Source organism: Lithohypha guttulata, assembly GCF_036872675.1.
Source record: "Lithohypha guttulata strain CCFEE 5908 chromosome Unknown scaffold_4, whole genome shotgun sequence".
NCBI classification, from domain to species: domain Eukaryota; kingdom Fungi; phylum Ascomycota; class Eurotiomycetes; order Chaetothyriales; family Trichomeriaceae; genus Lithohypha; species Lithohypha guttulata.
Window position 1 is genome coordinate 2,653,437 of NW_027042753.1, and position 24,255 is coordinate 2,677,691.

General features: G+C 48.9%; 12 protein-coding genes across 12 annotated transcripts; 5 read left to right on the forward strand and 7 right to left on the reverse strand.

The window, feature by feature from the left end:
- Positions 1-186: 186 nt before the first annotated feature.
- On the forward strand, positions 187-1,767 carry TPN1 (Vitamin B6 transporter; the record flags this gene model as incomplete). The annotated part of the gene is made up of 1 exon (XM_064900456.1): positions 187-1,767. The coding sequence occupies one exon, from the start codon at positions 187-189 to the stop codon at positions 1,765-1,767; it is 1,581 nt and encodes a 526-aa protein (XP_064753768.1).
- Positions 1,768-2,589: 822 nt separating this feature from the next.
- Positions 2,590-4,740, reverse strand: NOC2 (Nucleolar Complex 2 protein; the record flags this gene model as incomplete). Its single annotated transcript, XM_064900457.1, has 1 exon — positions 2,590-4,740. The coding sequence occupies one exon, from the start codon at positions 4,738-4,740 to the stop codon at positions 2,590-2,592; it is 2,151 nt and encodes a 716-aa protein (XP_064753769.1).
- A 182-nt stretch (positions 4,741-4,922) lies between these two features.
- VPS28 (Vacuolar protein-sorting-associated protein 28) lies at positions 4,923-5,703 on the forward strand (the record flags this gene model as incomplete). Its single annotated transcript, XM_064900458.1, has 2 exons — positions 4,923-5,265; positions 5,345-5,703. The coding sequence occupies 2 exons, from the start codon at positions 4,923-4,925 to the stop codon at positions 5,701-5,703; spliced, it is 702 nt and encodes a 233-aa protein (XP_064753770.1).
- A 285-nt stretch (positions 5,704-5,988) lies between these two features.
- Positions 5,989-7,849, reverse strand: DUS1 (tRNA dihydrouridine synthase; the record flags this gene model as incomplete). Its single annotated transcript, XM_064900459.1, has 2 exons — positions 5,989-7,656; positions 7,712-7,849. The coding sequence occupies 2 exons, from the start codon at positions 7,847-7,849 to the stop codon at positions 5,989-5,991; spliced, it is 1,806 nt and encodes a 601-aa protein (XP_064753771.1).
- Positions 7,850-8,530: 681 nt separating this feature from the next.
- Positions 8,531-9,160, forward strand: leng9 (Leukocyte receptor cluster; the record flags this gene model as incomplete). The annotated part of the gene is made up of 1 exon (XM_064900460.1): positions 8,531-9,160. One exon carries the CDS (start codon positions 8,531-8,533, stop codon positions 9,158-9,160), a length of 630 nt encoding a protein of 209 aa, XP_064753772.1.
- A 127-nt stretch (positions 9,161-9,287) lies between these two features.
- Positions 9,288-10,093, reverse strand: LTR64_006126 (uncharacterized protein; the record flags this gene model as incomplete). Its single annotated transcript, XM_064900461.1, has 2 exons — positions 9,288-9,845; positions 9,896-10,093. 2 exons carry the CDS (start codon positions 10,091-10,093, stop codon positions 9,288-9,290), a joined length of 756 nt encoding a protein of 251 aa, XP_064753773.1.
- A 1,059-nt stretch (positions 10,094-11,152) lies between these two features.
- Positions 11,153-11,710, reverse strand: LTR64_006127 (uncharacterized protein; the record flags this gene model as incomplete). The annotated part of the gene is made up of 1 exon (XM_064900462.1): positions 11,153-11,710. One exon carries the CDS (start codon positions 11,708-11,710, stop codon positions 11,153-11,155), a length of 558 nt encoding a protein of 185 aa, XP_064753774.1.
- A 647-nt stretch (positions 11,711-12,357) lies between these two features.
- On the forward strand, positions 12,358-13,311 carry LTR64_006128 (uncharacterized protein; the record flags this gene model as incomplete). Its single annotated transcript, XM_064900463.1, has 2 exons — positions 12,358-12,423; positions 12,469-13,311. The coding sequence occupies 2 exons, from the start codon at positions 12,358-12,360 to the stop codon at positions 13,309-13,311; spliced, it is 909 nt and encodes a 302-aa protein (XP_064753775.1).
- A 1,458-nt stretch (positions 13,312-14,769) lies between these two features.
- Positions 14,770-15,933, forward strand: LTR64_006129 (uncharacterized protein; the record flags this gene model as incomplete). Its single annotated transcript, XM_064900464.1, has 1 exon — positions 14,770-15,933. The coding sequence occupies one exon, from the start codon at positions 14,770-14,772 to the stop codon at positions 15,931-15,933; it is 1,164 nt and encodes a 387-aa protein (XP_064753776.1).
- A 213-nt stretch (positions 15,934-16,146) lies between these two features.
- Positions 16,147-16,893, reverse strand: LTR64_006130 (uncharacterized protein; the record flags this gene model as incomplete). Its single annotated transcript, XM_064900465.1, has 1 exon — positions 16,147-16,893. One exon carries the CDS (start codon positions 16,891-16,893, stop codon positions 16,147-16,149), a length of 747 nt encoding a protein of 248 aa, XP_064753777.1.
- A 593-nt stretch (positions 16,894-17,486) lies between these two features.
- Positions 17,487-20,282, reverse strand: HSP98 (Heat shock protein hsp98; the record flags this gene model as incomplete). Its single annotated transcript, XM_064900466.1, has 1 exon — positions 17,487-20,282. The coding sequence occupies one exon, from the start codon at positions 20,280-20,282 to the stop codon at positions 17,487-17,489; it is 2,796 nt and encodes a 931-aa protein (XP_064753778.1).
- A 648-nt stretch (positions 20,283-20,930) lies between these two features.
- Positions 20,931-22,302, reverse strand: LTR64_006132 (uncharacterized protein; the record flags this gene model as incomplete). The annotated part of the gene is made up of 5 exons (XM_064900467.1): positions 20,931-21,110; positions 21,156-21,869; positions 21,961-22,075; positions 22,120-22,184; positions 22,234-22,302. 5 exons carry the CDS (start codon positions 22,300-22,302, stop codon positions 20,931-20,933), a joined length of 1,143 nt encoding a protein of 380 aa, XP_064753779.1.
- Between the last annotated feature and the right edge of the window lie 1,953 nt (positions 22,303-24,255).

Genomic DNA, 24,255 nt, shown 5'->3' on the forward strand with positions numbered 1-24,255 from the left:
AATTGTGCATAATTACCATCTGAACCGAGCAAGACGTCTGGCTGATTGGCCACCTTATTGCAACGTCGAGCATAGAGCAAAAGCTTGATCTGCCGGACCCGTGCATCTGCGAGCTAGATTGTGCTTACCATTTGGGTGGCACAAGTCTCAGACTGTTTGCTGACGAGCCTGCAGTGCCCGCAAAACATGGCTACCGCTGCTGACCGAGCCGATGCTGAGAAGGCACTTCACACAGCAACACCCGAATCTCCTCACGAATCCGATCAGAGGCGCACCCTCAACTCTGCTTCCGAACATAACCAACATGGCGTTGGATCACTACTACATCGATTCGAGAGGACGTTACTGAAATACAACATCGAAACCCGAGGTATTCAAAGAGTGGAGGACCATGAAAAGCAGAAGACATCGTTCTTCGCCTACATCCAAGTGTTTGTGCTATGGACGTCCGTGAACTTGGTGGTCAACAATGTCACCCTAGGCATGCTTGGACCAGCAGTCTACGAGCTCTCCTACACAGACGCCTCCCTATGTGCTACACTGGGCGCTCTAGTCGGCTCTGTACCGGTTGCTTGGATCGCAACATGGGGACCTCTGTCCGGCATAAGAACCATGATCTTTGGCAGATACAGCATGGGCTGGTGGCCAAGCAAACTGATTGTGATCCTGAATATCCTGCAGATGTTGGGTTACAGCTTGGTCGTGGCAATCATTGGAGGACAGGTTCTCTCCGCCGTCTCACCTCATGGTTCTATGTCGGTCGTCGTTGGCATAATCATCATTGTGATTATCGTTTGGCTGGTCACAACATTTGGCATTGCAGTGTTTCACTATTACGAGCGTTTTGCTTGGATGCCGCAAATCATCGTACTTTCCGTCTTGTATGGGGTCTCGGCGAAGTATTTCGACCTCTCCTACACCAGTGTAGGTGATACACGGACTGTGGCTGGAAACCGACTTTCCTTTTTCTCCATCTGTCTTGCTGCAGCAATCACATACGCGCCACTCTCTATGGACTACTTTGTGTATTGGTCATCGGCTACGTCACGAGTCGGAGTCTTTGTCTCGACTTTGGCCGGGTTGTGGATCTCCTTCACATTCTCGATTGTCCTCGGCATTGGTATAGCGTCAGGCATCTTCAGCAATTCTATGCTCGCGTCGGCATGGCACAACGAACAGGGTGGTAGTGGCTCTGGTGCTTTACTAGTCGCTGCATATTCTGATGTGGGTACCTTTGGCAAGTTCTGTGCAGTCGTTGTGGCACTTGGTGGGATTGCAAACATGATTGCTCCGACATACTCGTCCGGTGTTGATTTCCAGATCCTGAGTCGCTATTTTGAAAAAGTGCCAAGAGTGATATGGAATACAGTTGGCGTGATGATCTACCTTGCTTGTGCACTGGCAGGACGGAACAATCTGGCGATAATTTTCACAAATTTCCTTGCATTAATGGGTTACTGGGTCGCCATTTGGTCCGCCATCGTGCTCGAAGAGTTTTTGATCTTTAAGGGCAGAAGCACGAAAAACTACGATTGGAATATCTGGAATGATAGAAGCCGATTGCCGATTGGTGCGGCTGCTCTGATAGCATTCTTGATCGGCTGGGCAGGCGCTATCTTGTGTATGGCACAAGTCTGGTACATTGGGCCTCTGGCGAAGCAAGTCGGAGAGTACGGTGCTGATATGGGCAACTATGTTGGATTCGCCTGGACGGCGATAGTCTATCCTCCACTAAGGTGGCTTGAGAAGAGGAAGTTCGGAAGGTGAATGCTGTTCTGAGAGGAAGTAAAGAGTTCTTCCCAACAAGAATTCTACAAACATATCCTTCTGCAAGGCTCTAGTAGCCACAAGCATGACCTGGCACAATGTCGAAGGCTTATGGACAATTGCAATGACACTACAGATCTTTCCAGTCAGGCGCAACATGTCAATTGGTGTTCTCGTCGTGATGAAGCAAGACGGTCATACTCAAAATTACTTGCTATGTGTAGATTCAGTGCATGACTGGCATCCTCTCTTAGCGTCCTCCTCAATCCCCAGAGTGCACTATAATGCTCATCGCTTACCATCAAGACCTATATAAGAGCTAACATCGTTAAGCCATGTTAGAGTAACTACCGTAAGCAAAACTGAGGAGGACACTCTGGCTTTCGTCGATGAATCGCTTTCTTCAAGTTGCTTTACCACCACTGCAACGAGGGACATAATTGAGTCCTGTCGCCCGAGGCATCAAAGCTGAAATTGAAAGATTGTTATTGGTTTGGAACATGGAGTATACACTTACGTTGACAGAGCTTTGTTGGAGCACCATGAACAGGGATACAAACAGCTCGGTAGTCTTTCAAGATGGTGTCGAGCGACTGGCATGAGTTCCACATTACATACTGTGGACTACGTTGTGTGGGGTGGGATATTTAAACAACCCAATGACAACCAAAAATGTCGAAGCTGACCAGGCTGTATTCGTAAGAAAAGTTGACGTAGAAATCAGAGGACACAAGGTGACTGAGAAGACAAGCTACTTGTGGATTCACCAGTCGCCGATACGGACACGTATTTTGTCATTACTACACCGATCCACTGTGCCATCTATACAACCTCAATATCGTCCTCGTCCTCATCGTCCACCTCATTCTTTCCCTTCTTATCCTTCGTTCTCCTCTTGCCCTCGGCCTCCCTCCCCTCAACAACAGTCTTCTGCCGCCTATCCCTAAACTGTCGTTGGCCCGACACAAACGCACCCATAGGCGTATCATCCCACTTAACGTCCTTCAAGAAACCCTCAACCTCAGCTCTATCCCTCGGAGTGAAAGTAACCTTATTCCGCCTCTCAGTAATCCACTTAGCATTCGCCTCTGATTTCTGCACAAGCAGAAGCAGACTCTGATTGAGTTTACCGTTCTTGTTGCCGGTACTTTGCTTGCTCGCTGTTTTCAGCCAGCGCTTGAGCATGACGGTGACAGGTAATTGGAGCTCCGGGTAAGCGATGCTCTTGCACCAGAGGACGAAGAATTCGGAAAAGAGTTCGAGGAGTTGTTCACCTAGACCGTCTTGGTAGACGCGGGTTTTGAGGTAGCTTGTTGGGGCGCGGAAGTTGATGGAGAAGTCGAGTGGTTTGAGAGTGGTTGTTGTGTTTTTGGCTTGCTTTTTCATCTCGGTGCTGTTTAGGACTTCGAGAAGGGCGGAAGCGAGTGGGATGTATGTGCCTGTGGATTGTGATATTCGTAGCAAGGCTCTGATGAGTTGGAAACGAAGTGGGAAGTATGTTGGGGTGGGGATCAGTCGCATGACGCCTAAAGTGATTTGAACGACTGGATAAATCAGCTGTCTCAGTTCCGACGGCTTCCCGTTTTGGGCTTCAAGAAGTGAGTTGCAATGCATGGAAAGCACTCTACTCCAGAAATCAAGGCTGTGAATAAACTGCCAGTTGTAGACCGTCTTGTACGAATCTTTTGTTGGTTTGGTCACGTTCGTTCGTAAGTGCATAGCGGCTGAGCGAATGTAGGTAAATCCAGTTGTATAGGCTACCTTCTGATCTAGACCCCAAAGCTCAGCAGCGGAGTTCTTCATCAAGTTGATGCCAGCGATGGTGTGGGCCGAGGTGTTTCGAGAGCCCTTGATCAGCTGTTCATAGGTTGCCTTGAGAACTGCTTCCTTGATACCAGCGTCGCCGATAGTGAGTAGCCTGCGTAATATGAGGAAAGCTGTAATACGCGTTGCCTCGTCCGAAGTGTTGTCGGACCAAATACTTGCGACAGATCTCAGGATCTGCTTGAGGAATTTGCGAAACTGCAGAAGGTATGGCAGGAGAGGCTCGAAGGATTGCAGGGTCATTCTTATGGTGGCTGGATCTGACAAGCTTGGAAGAAAATGGTTGATCGATGTCGCGAACGTTCTAATTAAGGGTGACAGTCTTTTGAATTGAGCCGAATTCGTTGGGACCGTGAGCTTGCCTCCCTTGGACTCCTTGACAGGCAGATGATGAGCCAACACTTTCGGAGCATCTTTCAGAGCTGTGACCAGGACTTCGTGGTAGACGTCGCTTGAGGGAATGACATACTTGAGGTCCTTAGTTTCCTCGTCGTCCATATGAGCTGCAGCGCGAAAAGCCAGGACGGTTTCTCTTAACGATCTGATTGAATGTTGTTCTTGCATTGCACTCTTCCACTTCTTGACCATATCTGTTGTGACTGAAGATACGACAGGCTCTTCCTTGGATGTCTTGCGCTTCTTATTTGGCCGTGCGTCTTCTTCCTCACTAACCTCGAGATCCTCCAGATTGTCCTGCTCGTTGAAGTCGAGCAGTTCTGGATCATTTTCCTGCAAGTACTTATGAAAGTCGGGGTCTTTTTTGGCCAGGGCGGCCATATCAATTTCATCATCCTCTGCATCATCTACCTCGACGTCCTGAGCAGGTTCTTCTATAGCATCTTCGGCCTCTATTTCGGTATGTTTTCTCTTGCCATTTGCTGGTTGTGGCTGCTTCTTACCCGGCTTTGCGCTAGGTACAGGTGGGGCGTCCTGGAAGAAAGCATCTTGGTTCACGTCTTCGTGCTTAGCAACGCTTTTTTCTACGTCCTGATCGGAATCGTGCTCAGTTGCCTGTTGAGCATTTCGTTGTTTCCTCTTGTCGTTCTTTTGGTGTCGCTGTTTAATTTTCGCAAACTCCTTGCGTCGATCGATTGTGTCCTTGAGATGCTTCTTTTCGAACTTCTTAGTCGATTTGGTCTGCTTGCCCATTTTGCACGGTTGCTTGCAAAGTGAGTATCTACAGCATTACCAGCATTTGCGCTGGACCAAAGTAACAAAAATTATTGAAATCGAGATGCGAAGCCGAAGTTTCTCCGACAGGCACATGCTCTTTTCGCGATGCCTTGTGTTTCGACTCTCGTTCACAGGGTAAACTCTAGCAAGATGAGATGATGTATGGTGCTCAATCTGGCTCGAGGCAGCCATCCTATGCGCCCACGCCTTATCATTATGTTCCAACCACGTCCTTAGCCGCTAACATTAACCTCGACGAGGAGGTCAAGCTGGCTGACTCCGCGGCAGAGAGGGACCTAATCGATTCGCTTGCTGAAGTCTATAGCATTATCCGCACGCTCGATGGTCTGGAGAAAGCATACCAGAAGGATGCGTTGCCAGAAAACGAGTATACTGAAGCATGCTCGAAGATGATCAAGCAGTATCAAAGCATCTTGAGCGACAAGAATGTCGAGCGTGAATTTCGAGATCTAGACTCGTTTATGCGCGAGTGGGATGCAAGTCAGCTCCTGTCTCCTCTATAGCTACACTAACAACTCCTAGATTCAATGCCCAAGAGCCGCAGAGACTCTTCGAGCAGGCTTACCACGAACCGAGGTTTATGCTCCTCAAGCCAGCCACGCTTCTGCCGCTCCTGTTGTACCAGCAGGACCTTCTGGTAGCCTCATTCTTGCGGCCACGGAGAATTTTATCACCTTCATGGACGCTCTTAAGCTGAACTATGTATCCAAATCGACTCTACATCCACTTCTGTCAGATGTTATCCAGTCCGTCAACAAGGTCACCGATAAGGATTTTGAGCACAGAGGCAAGATCATTCAATGGTTAATCACTCTCAATCAGATGAGAACGACAGAGGAACTGAGTGAGGAGCAAGCGCACGACCTTGCCTTTGACATGGAACAAGCCTACAACGGCTTCAAGTCGATTATTAGCTAGTGCAGGCTCACCTACGTGAGATACTAACATACGTCACTGTGCTGCACGGTCAATATACTGGATCCTGATGCCTCTTGTCAGTAGCACGAAGTTGCCGCCTCCACCAGGCTGTCACTTCTAGTGGCAGAACAATATTGGTTGGATGGTGTGTCTGCCGTTGTCCTTGGGGCTCATCAGTTGTGTCAGACATAGTTGTCAGTCTCGCAATTGGAAGATCGAAGTGTTGAAGTGAGCGCAGCGAGGCGAATGATCACAGAAAGATCATCGGGAGTCTAGAGCGAGTCCTCAACCACACGCTAATGCTTCTTCTCTCGGCAACTCTTTCTCCACCAGCTGGCTCACGCTCTTATCGTTCTCCTCTTCTGCCGACAGTGAGCTCTTGGAGACACCTGATTGACTCGTTCCCTCGGCAAGGGTGGCAACCGCCATGGGTCTTCCCTCCATCTCCTTTTGAGCCAGTGCTTCTTTCTCTTTCTTGCTCAGCTGCATGGCACCAAGCTTGATTGCTTCTTCGGGCAGAGGGCGAACATTAGGCTGGCAGACCCAGAACGGACGTTTACAGCGCTCTCGCGCCGCATCACTACTCTCGCAATTAACACCGTGAGCTGTATCATGGACATCGTTCGTAGGGTGCAGAGTACTCTCGTTCTGCTCGTTGGGATGCTTGCTGTTCAAATTGTGCAACGGAGCATACTCCTCGTTCAGACCTTCCTTCACAGCATCCTCGACCATGCTCAGAACATGCTCGAAGGCTTGAATGTCACCTGCTCGAGCCCTCGCTAGGGCATCTCGAATATGTGTATGGCTAGCTAGCATAGGACGCAGAAGTTGAAAGAGGTGGCCCTGCATAGATTTCAGGTTTGGATTGTGCACAGCTGCCATGTCCTTGCCGCTCTTGTTATGTTTCTTCTTCTGCTTTTTCGAAGTCTTGGTCGACTTAGCCGAGTTATTGACATCATTCTGATCGTCCTCCTCGTCCTCTCCCTCTTCGATTGACCGCTTTACGCCATTACTGGGCCTGGTATCCGAAACAGGAGCACATCCATTTGTCGTATCCTGTAACGCATCTGTTGGCAAGTATAGCGGTTGCCGGATCATTGGTTCCTGTTCCAAGACATAGCGGTATATAATGTCCATGTATCTCCTGAACACTCCATCTATCCTGTAACCGCCTGTTCCTGCATTGTGCGGATCTCTCCAGTACTCTCTACTGCTCTGATCTTGAGGCGGAGGCTTCGCAAAGACAGTAGGATCACTCAAGTTGGCTTCTGCGCTCATCACACCATCAGCTCCTGTCGCTGTAAGACACGGCTCGATATCGTTGTTATTCAAGATATTGCCATTCGCAAACAAGACTGTTTCCGGTGGCAGATTTTCGCGCAGGTACCGAATCACGCTCCAGTCTGCTAGTCCGGTATTGTGTCCTTTCTGATGTCTTTGACGCCCATGTACTGCAATGATACTTGCGCCAGCATCAAGAATCATCTTAGCATATTCCAATGTCTTCTCTGGCGTCTCCTGTATCCTGAACTTGGCCGTGACTGGCACTTCCAACTCGTCTCTTAGCGTCCGGATAAGCTTGTGTATAGTATCCCAATCTTCTTGCAGGAAAGCACCATAATGTCCCGACTTTGCAATTCCTTGCGGACAACCCAAGTTCAGATCCACCGCATCGCAGTAAGGAGCCACATACTGTGCCGCGTCAAGAAAATCCTCAGGCTTGTTTGCGCAGAACTGGACAAACAACGGTCTATCTATTTCTGGATGACCATCTAGATATGGTGTTGCTTCGCTCTTCTCCTTCGAAACCAGCGACTCTTTCGTAGGCTGGAAGTGAGCATCTCGGTATTTCGCTTGTTCTTTGAACAGGCGCGCGTGGAACATAGGAGAGTATGCTAACAGCTCTTTTGACCGTTGCTCGTCGAGGTATGATCGTGTGAGGAGTCGCCATGCCTGTCGTAGTCGTTCGTCAGTTTGTTGCTCAGGATATTGGGACGTCGTGACTGACGAATTCTGAACGGTCTACCATAGGTGCTACGATTACTTTCGGACTGCCGATGCTCTCGTAGAATGCCCTTCCTGTCAGCTTCACCCTCTTTGCTGGATTTGATGCTGGTGCTGCTGTGCTCGCCACAATCTGAGCCATGGTTTTCGAAGTAGTTGAGAAAAACCTTTGCCTGCAAAGAGGTCGGGGAATGGATGCGGACCAGCGCACCCTCAAACAGGAGTATACTACTTGCATGCAACGTGGTAGATCAGGCGTCAATATACACAAGAAAAAGTGGTCACATTCGATGCAGTCAAATCGGCAGTGCAGAACCTCATTACTACAACTTTTTTCCCCTCATCGCGAAGGGCTTCCACTTTAGGCCTGATGCGCCAGTCATTTAGGCATTGAGCGCGTCTGGGTTTGTGCTTTCCATTCCTCAGCACGCCTACAGTATATCTCGAGAGCTAAAGCTCACTTCATATCACTGTTATCTCACAATCTTGATGCGTACTCTCGTCCAGCCTGGCTAAAATTATGCCTACAAGAATGAGGCGCCACTCTGTATCGTGTTGTCCAGCTCTGAGTCATCGTGGATGAACATAGCCAAAAAGACCTTGTCCAGATGGACCAATGAGTACAAACCAGTAAAGGAGCAGGTATAGTAATGAGTCAACAGAAAGGCAGTGATCTCGCATTCCCAGCGATGAGTAGTGTAGCCCTGTATCTAAGGCTCGAACCAACATGCTAGACATATATATCAAGCTCATGCCTAGCAAATCTTTCGTTTCGAACACTTCCAACACCCTCCTACACTAACCAAAGCAGACATAGCCTACCATGGCGTCCTCACAAACAAATCATCTATCTCAACTCCGAGCACTAGCCCAGCAGCACCTGCAAGAAATCGAATCAGAAAAGGCCGAAGAACAAGCTCAACAATCCCAAGCCGAAGCCGACATCGAGAGATACTCCAAAATCGGCTCATTCGGTCGCAAGAAGCTTGCTAATGACAAGTCTCGTCTACAAGACAACGAACAATATCTTCCATCAGACTCACACGAGCAAAGCACTAGTGACGTAGACTCAAAAAAGCAACGTTTCCGACCATTTCAGGATATCTTGTTCAGACTGAGGTGGGATCCGAAGCTGGATATTGAGGACTACGTCGTTGGCTATCTTGAGCGCTTTGAGGGGATGAAGGAGATGCCGGCGAGTAATTGGATTAGGGACTTTAGCGAAGAGGAGTGGATTCCAATGCATAGAGTGCGTTATGTCAAGCGGGTGAGAAGTCGGCTGGGGGCGTCTATGTCAGAACATGGGCCTGAGATAGGCATTGTCTGGGATAGACATGGAAGGATAGATAAACTTTCACGGACACAGAGCGGAATGGCTACAGTTGAACTGTCTACACGAGAGGATGTATTGAGTATAGATGGATCTAGTGTAACTGGAGGAATGGCATTATGAGGATTTGCTTGTTCTAATCTAAAAATTGTACAGATATGTCGTCTTGCAGCGTGTTGATAGACAGCGAATCAAACACAGAACCACGTTTAAATTGTGGCAAACCAAGCCCTTTTCATGAGGGGTGCTTTTACAATACAGCACCCATGGCACCGACAACGAGACCGACCATTACCATGGCGGGCATCTTTTGCGTTCCTGCACCACCAGTGAATGTCGCGATGCTTGCGCTTGTTGTTCCGCCTAGAGCACCAGCCGCACTCGTTGCAGAAGCAGAGAGACTTGGCCCAGCAGTTACGGTTGCCGATGGTGGTGTCACCGTGCTTACGCTACTCGCCGCACTGGGTGCTGCAGTCGCAGGTGCGCTGGATGCTGCAGAGCTGCCTGCAGCTCCAGGTGGTGGAGGCAACAGTGCAGCTGCCTCCTTGTACTTCTCTAGCGTCTTCGCTGGGTCTGTTTCGTTCTGGTTGATGACCATGGCCATGCCTCTGATACAGTGAGGTTGCTGGCCGCAGAAAATCCACATGGGCCTGGTGTCATTCACAATCAAGTTGTAGATGGGTCGAAACTGAGCGTCCGCCGTGACTGGCACAAAGCCAGATCTCTGTCCAGGACGTTCAGGGGTGGTGAGATTGGCAGCAATTGGAATACAGGGAGCTGCAAAGGAGGATTCTGTGATGGTATGATTCTAGCTTGAGGTTAGTCACATAATTCGAAGACTGATGGAGGCAAGTATACCCTTGGATAGAACTGGAATTGCACCACTGAGCCAACATCTGCTTTGATCTTCTCAGGGAAGAACTTCAGAGTGCCGTTCGCATCGCCGACTTGAACGATTTGAACCACTCTCTCAGCACCGGAGCTGCTTGGTGTGTCCGTGCACGATGCAAGAGTAGCTAGCGAGAGTGACGCCACAATTGCTCTGATGATCTGCATGGTTGATATTAGGATATGTTAGGTGAATGAGCGTCCAGCGCAGATGCGATATTGAGTAACGTTGATGACCTAAGCTGGGATGAAAGACAATACGAAAGTGACTGGCGTCAAGCCAAAGGGATGTGGTAATGTGTTGTTACTAGTTAGCAGATACAGTTAATGGTTGAAATCTGAACTGTAAAGGAAGGCGGTTGTGTCGGAATATGTAAGCATATGCATTGTTTTTGCTACTACATGTCCATGGGTTTCCTGCGTTTTCAGTCTCATGAATCCTAATACGAAGGCCTCAGCCACCTTTTGGAGGTTTCGAGATACCATAAAGCAGGCTGAAGTGTTCGAGAATGCTTGAAAGTCGGTCTCATGTGTCGGAAATAGTACAGTGCCGCTTTGAGGCCAATGGTGTTTCTTGAAGCATCTGCATCACGAAGAGAGACAGTAAGTCGCTTGGAAGGCACATCAAAGAGTGTATGTGATGCTCGAGAAGAGACTTCTGACGCACGAAGATGTAAGAAATTGTGTCGCAGAAGGTCGACTCCTGTTTGATCTAATCGGGCTAGCGTTATTTTTGATGCTTGGGGTCGCCAAAATGGTCAGCGTGACGCGAGGAAATACCTACCCCGAACATGTGCTGGCGACGACCTAGAATCTATATTTGAAAAGGCAGACTTCAATAATGTCAGGTTAATGGTCAACAAAAGCCACCAAGGTAGACATATGAGAGACTCTGATTAGTGGGAGTATGGTTTGACCTCACACGGTCGTGCATATATTGTGAGACGAAGCTCGAATTACCGACTGCATGGCTTTGCATTGGCAAATGATCGAAACCATCTCGTCCACTTCGTGCATCGTACCAGTAACATGCATGCGTTGATGGTCAGGTTCGAGCGAAGAGGCAATTGGAATCATCAAAAGCTGTGTTTCTGAATGTCGATGACATTGACATGAACAACACCGTCCCAGGTCTGCCTACCACATTAGTTCCTGTCAATAAAAGTCTTTCAACGCCATTGCGCCAGTATATATGGACAAGACATTAAACGTATACATAGGCGGCCCCTAGGAGACTGTGTAGCCAGTGACTGGTGTCATGAAGTTCCAGTTGCCTGGTGGAAGTTGAGGCGTGCCATCCCCGAAAGAAGAAGGCGCTGTCGGCGTTGTGGCCACTACTTGTAGTTCTGGATCTAGGTCGTCATCGCCCTTCCTCTTCTTCGGTCGACCACGAGGCCTACTGGAGTTAGGTGGGTCCCACACATAGTCTTCTCTGAGCACCATAGACACGTTTGGGTCGTAACCTCGCTCTCTTGCGAGCTTTCTCAAGCCTGCAACAATTTTAGGATCGATGCCAGTAATTTCTTGTATGCGTTCGAGAGAGATATGGGCTTCAGCCAAAGCCAAGGCTTGTATTCTCACTGCTGTAGAGATTTCGCCCATCTTGAGGATCTTCGGCGGTTTTGGCTCGCCAAAAGCTTGCAGGACTTTCGAATTCTTGAAGAAGCTTGCCGGATCAGCGGCTTGCTGGGTAATGCTATTCATAATCCCTGCCTCTTTCATTGCCTCAAGGTATTGCTCGCAAGTCAGCAGATGGGCTCTTTGACGGGAGGTGTGTTGGGCCATTTCTCGGGAACAGTATTTGCACCTCACTTGGGCAAGCTTCTGTCATGGTAGCTGTTAGTGAGCCTCCGCCAGGTCAACCCACGACATTCGGTCATCATTTGTGCTTTGTGCTCCAAACAAGGCATATTCGGAACGAGAACATCTATCTCGAAAATGCGGAAGTAGTGGTGATTTCTCAAACCTCTCATAACGTGCTTAGGATGGACTCAAAAGGCTTCAACGCACCTGCCCGGAATCCGGATCTTGAGCGATGATGTCCCATGCCGAATGCGTTTCCGTATCGCCAGGAGCTGTTTTGAAGCCGCCGGACCTATGAAGGCGGTGTTATTCAGTGTATTTGCTACAAGTTCGACGCGACGTACCCTGGCCCTCCCATTCTGATGCAACAAGTATTCGTTGTAATGAAGCACTCGATTCCTGTATCAATGATGACCCTGACACCAAGCTCTTTCGAATGACAACGTCTCAAGCTCCTGTGATTAGTGGAATCCTTTTATTTTGCCGGAGTTTTGCTTAGCTTCCAACTACTAGCAGGGCAAGCACGATTTGGATTGGTGTTACACGCTTTTCCGTATCTGGCCAAAACTACAAACAATAGAGGTAACGCGTCCGAAATCATTATCATATCAATTGATACTGTCGTCCTCATGGCTTCTGACGATTCTGCTGCAGCCACAGCCTTACTGACCGAATACTTGGGTTATACACCCTTGGTAAGCAGGAAGTAGTTCGTCGAAAGCTCAAGCTGATCGATACAGTCGTTCGTGGACGATGTCTTCAATTCGATCAATACTATCATCTATCTAAGCATAGAGAAACTAGAAACAGGACTAGTCTCACTACCTCCAGAAAGACTAGGATTTAAGGGCTCGAGATCGATCAACGGTGATCAGCAAGTCAATGATGAGTATGCCGATGCTAAGCAGGAGATCGAAGAGGGTCTTCATCAACTTGAGACGTTACTGACATCCTCTGCCGATAAGAGGTTCGATGCTTTCGAGATCTACACCTTAAGGAACATCCTGTCAGTGCCACAGGATCTCGTCAACTGGATACGACTGAGCCATCATGAGGGTATCTCTCTGTCACATGCTGATGCGCCGTCACTCGATACGATAGAAGAGCTCCGTCGAAAACTTGCTGCATCGCGAATGGTATCACAATCCCTCGCTTCAGAGCACGGTCGTAACGAGACAATACTAGCTCAGCTGAAAGGTATCCTCGATGGAGATAGCAAGGACGAAACCCTACCCAACATGTCCTTTATGCCTGGCAAGTTACCACAGCAACCATTCTCAGGTCAGCTACCACTCGCCACAAACACGAATTTCGCACTTTCGCAATTGCCCGCTCTCAAAACTACTCTTACGGAGCTTAGAGCCAGGTTGGCCACACTGAGAAGCATGCAGCTCGGCCTCGATACTGCCAAGGATGAACGGCGAGAAGAAAGAAGGCAATACATCGAGCAACGAACAAGATCACATCTTGAACGCAATGGGCGACTGGCTGCCAGTAACAAGGGTCCTTTGACGGGAAGAGTAACAAACCCGGCAGAAGTCGAAGCTCTCGAAAAGGTTGCTAACATGTTCAATCTTCCTTGAAAATTTCTAGCAAACGTGTCATCCAACCAAAGCAAACCTATCACTGCTATGGAGATTCTTGCAAGTTGGTCTACCTTTGGGCCCAACCCCATGTTTCCAAGGGACTTTGTCCTCCAAGATTGCTGCCTATGCACGATCTGAGCTCCAGCGACCATCGAACGTCGATGGCATTGCTATCTCGAGAAATGAAGTTGCTGTTTGCACAGCACACTGACCATTCTACTGAGTCCTCGGTAGCCGAGCAGGGAAGTCCTTGCATCGCCTCAAAGCTGTATGTACGTTATCCACTTATATGCTCTATTTCGCCGAGCTTGGACATGCACCTACCACAATCAGCAATTGAAGCTGACTTTCATCGACCAAAGCTCAAAAATGACTTGCATGACACCCAACTCTAGCTACAATCCAAACTTAAGCGAAATAAGTCGTACGAAGCTTGATAGCGGGCACAACAGCAGAAAAAACGGAAGTATCAGTCGGAAGAGGTCAAGTTCCAGATCTGGTGCAACCGCTTCGCTATGGCTGCAGGACGCCGCTTGCTCGCCCAAGGACCAGAAGCTGCAATCGGAATAGCGGCCATCGAATTGACTAACGTCTCCTTTACAGCAAACAGACTTCTACTTCTTGATGTCAAGACAAGAACCCCAAATTCATGTCGATATAGCGACTGATTATGTCGTGCACGTTCTATGTGCGTGGTAGAAGAGAAGCATGCATTGCACACGGTCTCTGCTTAGGCCGTTTACTAGTGTTCTACTCGCAATAGATGTGTTCCAATGCTCGAAATAGCGAGCCAATTATATTACTCAGCGCCGCCAAGACAAAATATAGGCGCTTCCTGGTGTTTCAATCATGTCCAGTAGCCACCAGCAACATCACTTACACTCCTTCCTCAGATTTCGCATTACCAAAGCGCGTGTCTTCTCACTGCTAACCGCCCACTGTTAGTAGCGTTACTGTCGATAGCATCACGGCGCTGCATACTAGCTGTAATAGTAAGGCCAATCCACTATTTGCTCCTTAGTCACTTGATGCTCGCCAATCTGCTTCCACCATTTCACGAAGGAATTCAGAGTAACCGACAAGTCTGCAAGCCTCATCTGCAGGGTAGATGTCGGTCTGTAGACAGCATAACATGATATACCAGCACAATGTCAGCGGATTCGCTGTTCCTGTATCTGATACTCAATTCTCGTTCTTCACTGATAATTATTGTTCTTTAATCGTTGTGCTTCGGAGCTGGTTCTCGTAGTACAATTCTTTCATCATTTGTCTCTGAAAGGCAAAGCAATTGTACTACTCTTAGGAGCCTCTTTGTGTATCAGCTCCCACGCCTCAACTCGATCAAACATCTCTACTCCTGGCTGAGACTTGTCTGACACTCTCTATCAACCTTAAACATCATCCGACTTCAAACACTCCCGACTTCACATCAGTTCTTTAAGCCACAAGGCAACCATGAAGAGCCCACTACCAAAGAACAATCGCTTCTCAAACTTCCGCTTCTCACAGACCTCACTACGGTCACCAATCTCACCACGAGCCACCAACTTTGGTAACAACCACGAGCAATCACTCTCAATCTGCCATTCAGATACAGCCTCTTCATCCCCAACAGCGCGAGGCACACCAGACCCCGACGAAAAAGGTGCCAGTGTCGGCGTCGTCGTTGTCGATTCGGATAATGCTCGTGCGTTGCGAACGCCGAATGCCTTGCCAGAGGTAGCTCGCAGTCCAATCACGCCTTGGCAGGCTACCTTTTATCGTCATGCTGCTAGCACGGAGCAAGAGACCACCTACCTGAAGCATACTGCGTACTTGCGATATGCTCGAGTAGTGGTGACAGTATTCCTTCTCGGAGCATCTGCCACTCTCACAGGTCTCAATTCAGACATCCTCGCTCAATACAACCGGACACATCTTTCCCCAGCTTGGCACTTATCGTTCTGGCCAACGGATCTCGATTTGGTCCCCACGTATCTCAGCCTGAGCACCGGTGTCATCACACTCTTCCTCGCCATCGTCACTGTCATCATAATAGCGCTCCCGAGCCCAAATCCACGCACTACCCCCAAAACCGCCATCTTTGCACCCACTTGCGTACTCTCCACGATCCTAAGCTTCACGACCGTGGTCTACTCCGCCACCAGCAGTCCAGCAGCCATCTTCTCCTCTTTCATCAGCAAAACACTCACCTCTCTCGTCTCCACCACCGGTCCAGCCAACACGGTCGGCCTAACCGTCAATGGGCACGGCACCAGCCCGAAACGCGAGACGATCCAGTCATTCACGTGTACCATCTCTAATACTGCAAGGGCATTCAACAAGGACGCTTCACTGCTTCAGCTGCCTACACTCTCGGACAAGAACAGATTTGTGCCTACTGGCTTCGGTAGGATCTGTTCAGAGAATCGAGCGAGCTTGGCTATTGTGGTTGTGATGTTGTGCGTTGGTGCTATTGGTTTGGTGGTTGCTGGCTGTACCTGGAGTATTGAGCGTCGAATTGAGAGGTTGAGAGGTGAGAGAGATGTGCTTGCGAGTAGGGATGGGAGAGTCGATGGTGCTGATGTGCCGGAGAGTCTGGTCGGTATGCCGGAGAAGGGGCGTGATGAGATGGTGTAATGGTGTTGTGTTGAGACGCCGTCTAGATAAGGATATCTGAGACCATATGTTTTAGAATGGGGGCTTGTATGAATAGTTGTTTGTACCTTAATGTTATTGCGCGTAACGTGCAGAAGCTTCCGATTACCCCTCGACGTTGATGATCTTAACACGTCCAGTATCAATCTCTTTAGGTCTTTTGATTTAGTTCTTCATCGATTCCTGCCCTCAGTCTTAGAAATCCAAACACAACTGCACAGCAGCCTTTTCCAGATCCCCCACCTCCAAAAACCCTGTCCCACCACTTCCGCTCTCTTTCTCCAGCTCCTGCCTCTCGAACGCACTTCTCATAATCGCTTCCCTCACAAAGACCTCAATGTACCTCGTCACCAGATCTCTTGCAGCTCCACTCACCCTCGTCTTCCCAGGGTTTTCGAATTGGTGTTCGAGCATTTTATGGACGAGAGGTTCAGGAATGGGCGATTGTGTGGATTGTGGGTCTGTGATGATTTCGGCGATGACCGTGTCGGGTTCGGGACTGCTGGTTGGGAGTGTTCTTGTGGTGGTTTGGCGCTTTTGTTGTCGTGGTGCTGGTGCTGGCGTAGCTGTTGTTTCGTCTCCTTCGTCCAGGTCTTCCTCTTCGTCGTCTTCAGCTGAGGCTGCGTCGTCGATGAAAGATCTGACGCCAGGTTTGTTGCCTCGACCGCGATTTCTTGGTGTTTCCACTTCCTCTTCTTCTTCTTCTTCTTCTTCTTCCTCGTCCTCATCTTCATCTTCGTCCATTGTGTCGTCCTCATCGTCATCGCTGCCTAGTATAGCCTGTCGCGTACCCTTTACGCCCTGGTATTTACTGATCCCATTCGTTCGTTTGGAAGTCGAGACCGCCTTTCCAGTGCTCTTTCTAGCAGAGCCTTTCGCAGATTTAGATTTACCAGGTCGTGGAGGTGAGAAACTTGGTCGTGCTCGCTTTGTGGGAGCCATGTTTTCGACGTTGGTTCAGTGTGAGCTTTACGTGAGTATTTGGGTGCGCATTAGCACGGTTACATAGTGCTGATCGACACTCTGTTTATTGGTAGGTTAGCTATCTTATCGGGCGCAGGAGATACCAATCAATCGCGGGGAACGCGTTGATGAGACCATCGAGACGCGTCCTAATTAGGGCATGACGTCAAACCTGGAGGAATTGGCCCGGGGCTTATAAAGTCCTCTAAGACACAAATTTAGGAGCTGCTGTCTGAACACTTGCAAGCTTCGATGTATAGAGATCGGCAACGACCAGGCGACAATCTTGGTGTCGAACGATTAATAGCATAAGAAGACTTCTGTGATGCGGTTGTACGAAGTCTTTTGTACATACGAAAAGGCAGGAAAACACAGATGAGAAGTCGCTCATTGTATATTACAATCTGTCGCATTGTACGACCATACAATTGTAGAACTATCTAAAAAAGCAGATGCGATCGCATCGCTCTGACAACCCAGTCAGCACAACTCCATGCGCCTCGCTACCTATACTATCTAAATCATCGTTCATAACTCGTTGTTCATCATAGACAGAGCTTCTCATCTCTCGTCTACTCATAAAGGTCCATGGAGGTGTCTGGACCATCTTCTAGCTCTAACACGGCATCTTCTTCATCAACCATGTCTTCATCATCCTCAAGTTCGCTATCGCTGTGGTTTGCCCTTACCACAATCCTGCCGTCTTCCAAGTCGACGTATGCATCTTCGCCGTCCTGAATTGCTCCGCGTAGAATGAGAACAGCAAGACGATTGAGGATTTCTTTCTCGATGAGACGTTGTAGTGGTCGAGCACCATAAGCGGGTGAATATCCGGCCTGTCCGAGGTATTCCTTGACCTCTTCTGATGCAATGATTCGAATCTTCTTATCGTTCGCCTCGAGTCGTTTCTGGATCTCGTTGAGTCGAAGGTCGACAATCTTCCTAATCTCGCGTCGACCAAGTCGATTGAAGATGACCGTGGCGCTGATACGATTGAGGAACTCTGGCAAGAAGTAGTTCCGCAGAGCATTGTTGACAAGTTCCCGAGTAGTTGAATCAATCTTGCCATCTGTATTACTTCGTGATAAGTATTCAGCGCCGAGGTTTGAGGTCATGATGACAATACAGTTTCTCGCGTCAATCACTCGTCCCTGGCCATCTGTGATGCGACCATCGTCCATGAGCTGGAGCATCACAGTGAGAATTTCTTTGGCAGCTTTCTCGATCTCGTCGAACAGTAAAATCGAGAATGGTCGTCGTCGAAGTGCTTCCGTCAATTGGCCGCCAGCGTCATGTCCGACATACCCTGGTGGAGCACCAATCATTCTTGACAAAGCATGTCTCTCTTGATATTCGGACATATCGAACCTAATCATGGCTTTTGGGTCGTCAAACAGAAACTCGGCCAATGCTTTGGTGAGTAACGTTTTACCTGTTCCAGAAGGACCACAGAACAGGAAGCTCGGAGGCTGGTTGGGGTTTGCCAGACCAGATCGTTGTAGTCGGATAGCGTTCGAGACAGCCTGGACAGCCTCTTTCTGGCCAACCACAACATTCATCAAGTTGCGCTCCATATGCAGGATTTTGTCCTTCTCAGATGCTCGGAGACGAGTAACCGGAATGCCAGTCGATTTGGCGACGATCGCGTTAATTTGCTCCGGTCCCACGGCATCCGTGGCAGCGACAAGATTGTCGTCGTTGCCTGTTCGTACTGCTTGCTCTCTTTCGGCAACAGCCTTTTCTCTCTCGAGCTGATCAATCCTGTTTAGCACATCGGGAATGGCATAATATTGCAGGTCAGAAGCTGTCTGGATATCGCCCGAACGCTCGGCATCTGCAGCCTTCGTCCTAAGCTGGTCAAGTTTCTGCTTGGCCTCCTGGACTTCTTTGGATCGTTGCTTCTCGCTTTCGTAGTGCTCCTTCAGTGGTGCAAGCTCTTCTTTGAGGTCTGCAGCTTCCTTCTTGGCTGTTGCTAGTCGCTCAAGCGAAGCGGGGTCGCTCTCTCGCTGTAGTGCGTGTATTTCGATATCTAGCTGTCGTAATCTTCGTTCCATATTGTCCAGAGCTTCTGGTTGTGAGTCTCGAATAACCCGAACGTCAGCAGCGGCTTCATCTATCAAGTCCACGGCTGAATCTGGAAGGCGTCTTTGGGTGATATATCGAGCAGCGAGGTTGGCAGCTGCAATGATAGCACCATCCAGAATCGTGACACCATGGTGAACTTCGTATCGTTCTTTCAGTCCACGTAGGATGGAGATGGTTTCTGCAACAGTTGGTTCCTTGACCAAGACTTGCTGGAAACGACGTTCGAATGCAGCGTCTTTCTCGATATACTTTCGGTATTCCGCCAAAGTGGTGGCACCGATGCAGTGCAGCTGACCACGAGCAAGCATGGGCTTGAGTAGGTTAGCGGCATCCATACCGCCTTCTCCACTGGAACCAGCACCCATCAGCAAGTGGATCTCATCCACGAAAAGGACGATCATGTCCTTAGAAGATTCAATCTCTTTCAGGACACCTTTCATGCGCTCTTCAAATTCACCACGGTACTTGCTGCCAGCCACTAGAGAACCGACGTCGAGTGACAGCAATCTGCATTGTGCCAAGTTTGCTGGCACATCTGCATCAACGATTCGGCGAGCGAGACCTTCCACGACCGTAGTTTTACCCACACCTGGCTCACCAATCAGGACTGGGTTGTTCTTCGTTCGTCTTGACAGAATCCGCACGACTCTCCTGATCTCGTCTTCTCTGCCAATAACAGGGTCGATTTTGCCTTCTCTTGCCATTGCGGTCATGTCGATGGTGAACTTCTTCAGGTTCTCGTTTTCTTCTTCTGCATCGGCCGTCTTCGAGTCGACTCGTTTTGTGCCTCGGATTTGTTGTATGGCAGAATCGACGAGCTTTGTGTTCGGGATATTGGCTTCCTGTAGAGCAGATGCTATCTTTGGGTCCTGCACTATCGCTGAGATTAGGTGATCGACGGCAATATAGCTGTCCTTCTGAGTCTTCTGGAGCTCTGAAGCCGACCGTATAACCTTTGACAATGCGGGAGACATGGTGACATGTTCAGGTGGTGGATCTTGACTGGGCAGCCGCACAAGCTGCTTCTTCAGTGCTCTATCGAGCAATTGTGTATCTCCATGGGCTTTTTCCACCACCTGCTTGAATAGAGGTGCTGAAGCATGGCTATGGGAGGCATTGGCAACATTCTGCTGATCCTTCGATTCGTCTGGAGGTGGGTCGAACAGAGACACTGCCAGATGTACTGGCAGTATCTGTGTGTGAGCGTATTGTTCTGCAAGGCCTTGAGCTGCACTCAAAGCCTGAGCCGCTTTGTCAGTGAATTGTAGACCTGCTCCGGCCATTTCTCACGATTTTCGTTCGTTCTCGTTTAGGATGATTGTAGACGACGTTAGGAAGAAACAAAGGAGACTTGATATATGCGTGATGTTGCCAGCAATCAGACCACTCTCACCAGATTTTGGATATTTAGGTAGCAATTCTCGAACACACTCAGGGATACACGTGTGACGTAGAGCCTTCCAGAAGGAGCGATGTAAGTACGAGCAAGCACTAGCACTTTCCAACGTCTGGTGTACATAATAGTCGCCTGAAAACATGGCTTTCAAGTGCATAAACAGCGGCAATTATGATTACCTCTTTACAACAACTTCAATGTTCCGTACGGATGAGGATTCAATTCACCTACTCTGTACCGCTTCATGTGAGATAGCTTGATTCTTGCATTGTGACTGGAGTGCGAGTGTCTAAACACATAGCCATCTTCAGTGTATCCCAACATCATTGTTCGACGAAGGTCAAATGATGGTTGCGTTCTCTACGAGTGGATTGAATAAAAAGTCCAGGGCCTGGAGAGGCATAGACCTGCAAAATGAACGATCCACTTAATCCCAAAGATATGAAGGGCAATACCTAACACGTTCAAATTTTGTAACGATAAGAAATCCATTCAGCTTTTGCTTTCCGTTCTCATACAGAGTCGAGTAGCCGTTTCAATCATCATGAGGGTCATAGCCGTGGTGCTTCGGAATCACACTGATAGCAAATTGCTTGAGATAGTTGTACGTGTCCATGTTTGCATCCACACACTGACGAATGGTATTGGCACCTTTCAATCCGTATTTCTGTGTCCATTCGCGATCGTACTCATCCTCAGTTTTCTTCGCTTTCTTCTGCCACAGTTAGCATATTGTTTGTTTTGAGAATCGACGGCTTACATGTGTTCGAGCCCTCAATTCCGTCGAGTCAATTGCATCCTCGTGAAAGCCTCTCCACTTTTCGAATGCATTCTTGGCACGTCGTTGGTTCTCTTCATCCTCCCAATGGAGCATGTCTGGATCGTAGTCGAGACCGACCGTTTTACAGTATGCCTCAATCATCTCCTTAGGTTTGTCCAGCAGGTCATCTGCGTCGATCACACAAATGTCAGGTATGTCAGAGTGGCCATTCGAACTACCAACACTATCCGCACCATCAGATCCTGCAGACTTGACACTCCCGTCGTCCGCATCTCCAGCAAAGCTGGGTCCTACAAGTCCAGCAGTAACCAGGTAGTCAAAAACACGGCGGACCTCATCGTAACCAGCTTCTGAGGGATAGAACTTGTAGAAGCCGGTGACCTTGTCGAGAGGCGGAATTGTACATCGATAGTATGACGGGATGCTATAGTGTGGATCTCGGATCAAGAAGGTGTAGTGGAACTTCTTGAGCAGTTCCCCAGGCACTACCGTTGGGTTGCCCGGCTCAGCAGGGGTACCATACGGAAACGGGACAGTGTCCTTGCTGGGACTAGCCGAGCCATTGGTCGTGTGGCCGTTGCTCTGCGTGCCAATACCGCGCCTCTTGAGCATAAGAGAGGGAGCCAGCTGTGGAGGCTTGGCATCGGGCGGAAGCAAGTAATGAATTATGTCCTTGATGAAGACACGCTTGTCCTGCAAGACAGGTTAACATCCATGTGGAAGCGGCTTTGTCGAGACGCAAGCGCAGCTCGTGGAGAACTGGGCGAGATGGGAGGCACTATACCTCAGAACCCTCACGCTCAAGTCGGTCGAAAATGGTTGCATATGTGGAATCCCCGAATCCAGAAGCCTTTCGTGCTTCCTCATCGTTCTCGTAACGAACGCTCAATCGCTCAGGTCTGCCTGTGATCAGTACCGATGAGCCGGTAGATTGCGTGCTTACCCGTAGTAAAAAGCGTCTCCAAATGGTTCATGTACACAAGCAAGATCTTTCCTTGTCATAAACACCTTGTAACGTCAGTAAATCAGCTGCGAGGGATAGTCCCAAGCTACATACTCGCTCGAAGGCTGTCGAGCAGGCACGTGGGTGCGTTACGCAGAATATAGGCTTCTGAGTCTGCGCCATGACTGATGATTGCCAAAATATGACAAGAGTATCACCACTATACCAACAGACAATGTTACAAGTCAAGGTTGGCCAACAGGCAATAAGTCGTCCTGATGGACTGTATCACACAAGTTTAGGATCCCTTTTACCAGGATCCAGACAACTTGCTTAAAGACTCAATCCGATCTCAAACCGGCATGCCAGAGAGAGGATCTATAGAGGGACAACGAGAAACGAAGAAAGAGGAATATGCGAGCGACAGCCCGTATATTTAGCCTTTGGCCGAAATGTCATGGCATGTATTGTCTGTCTGCCATACGTCGATATGTATCTAGATTTGAGGTATGGAACTTACAAGGTCCATAGTGCGGGACGTTCAGGGACGAATTAGAACAACATCTGCATCTTCCAAGATGTAGTTAGGCAAATTCGTCGATCGAGGAAATGTTGAGCTCGAGGAGAGGATCCGAACTATGCCCCACGCGCGTGATTTTCGGCCAGAACAGGTGTTCTAACAGGGTACTTGGTTTGCTTCCTTTTTCATGCTGTGTAAAAAGCCACAAATGGCGCAATTGAGAACAAGGAATGGCCGTGATGCATAACGTGGTGAGGTGAAGTACAGCTTGTGCGGGTCCAATGCCCGTGTCTGAAGTTTTGAGCTTTTCGATGGTTCGGCCAAACATTAACACGACCCCAGATATGACATATTGCGGCCAATCGAGCACGGCCATGAACGGCATGATGTAAGACCCCTGTTCACAATGACGAGGTACGGCGTTCGTGCTGCGTGAATACCTGAAACTGTAGAAGACGTGTGTCCTCAGGCCTCAAATTCACCGGGAAAGTAATTGCGAAACAGCGAAGGAACAAAGATAGGTGAATGAGAACGACAACTTAGCGATTGTCAAGGTTGTGTGGCTTGTGCCAGGGTCCAAGAGGTCTATCTTAACGTAGGAGTTTCGGTTCCACGAGACTCGAGCACTGCCAGTATTGCAGGTCAAGGCAGCCACGTCCCTGTCAACATTCACGAAGTTGCTTTCTGTAACAGGAAAAGTACGATGGTATGATGTGTAGAGAGTACTTGCAAAAGTCGAGAGGGCAGGAACAGTAGTGCAGCACACAATCAGCCCAAGATACAAGTAAGAGTTTCTCCAGCCAAGAACCAAATTGCGACAGTTGCCTCCATTTCTCTGAGATTGGTGGTATCTTCCATATGTTAGTATGATGTGCCCGCCAGGCCCTCACTGAATACAGATCAAACACCAAAGTCTGCTCCTTGAGGCGACAAAGCTTTGGGAGAGAATTGGACGTATCATGGAGTGGTACCGCAGAAGCACAAGTGTGCAGGCACGACCAACTACAACTACAACCACGCATCCATACTATCCCACGAACGTTGTGTTTGAAGATTATGTACCCAACGATCGCGGCATCATCTCTATGATCTCGGCCTTTGGCGCCATATGGGTAGCCATACTTGGGGCGACGTGGTACATGTCTGGTAGAACAGGAAGGAAGCTAGGCCTTGGAGACAGGTTGATGATTGTGTGGTTTGTGCTATGTCAGTGAGTAACGCAATATCTTCGAAGAGTACTAACAACCACCAGGTGGCACATTACATGTGTGTTTCGAAGGGTATTTTGTTTTCAACCATGCAGTGTTAAGGGGTAAGCAAGACCTTTCTGCACAGTTGTGGAAGGAGTATGCAAAATCAGATTCACGATACCTCATTGGCGACCCCTTCGTGCTCTGTGCAGAAGCTATCACAGTGGTCTTGTGGGGACCGCTTTCCTATCTGACTGCATACTCGATCGCACACTCGAGTCCATGGCGACATCCATTACAATCGGTCGTGTCGTTAGGTCATCTGTATGGTGATCTACTGTACTTCTCGACGTGTTTCTTGGAGTTGTATGGCCGCAACGTCTCATACAGTCGTCCAGAACCTCTTTACTTCTGGTTCTACTTTGT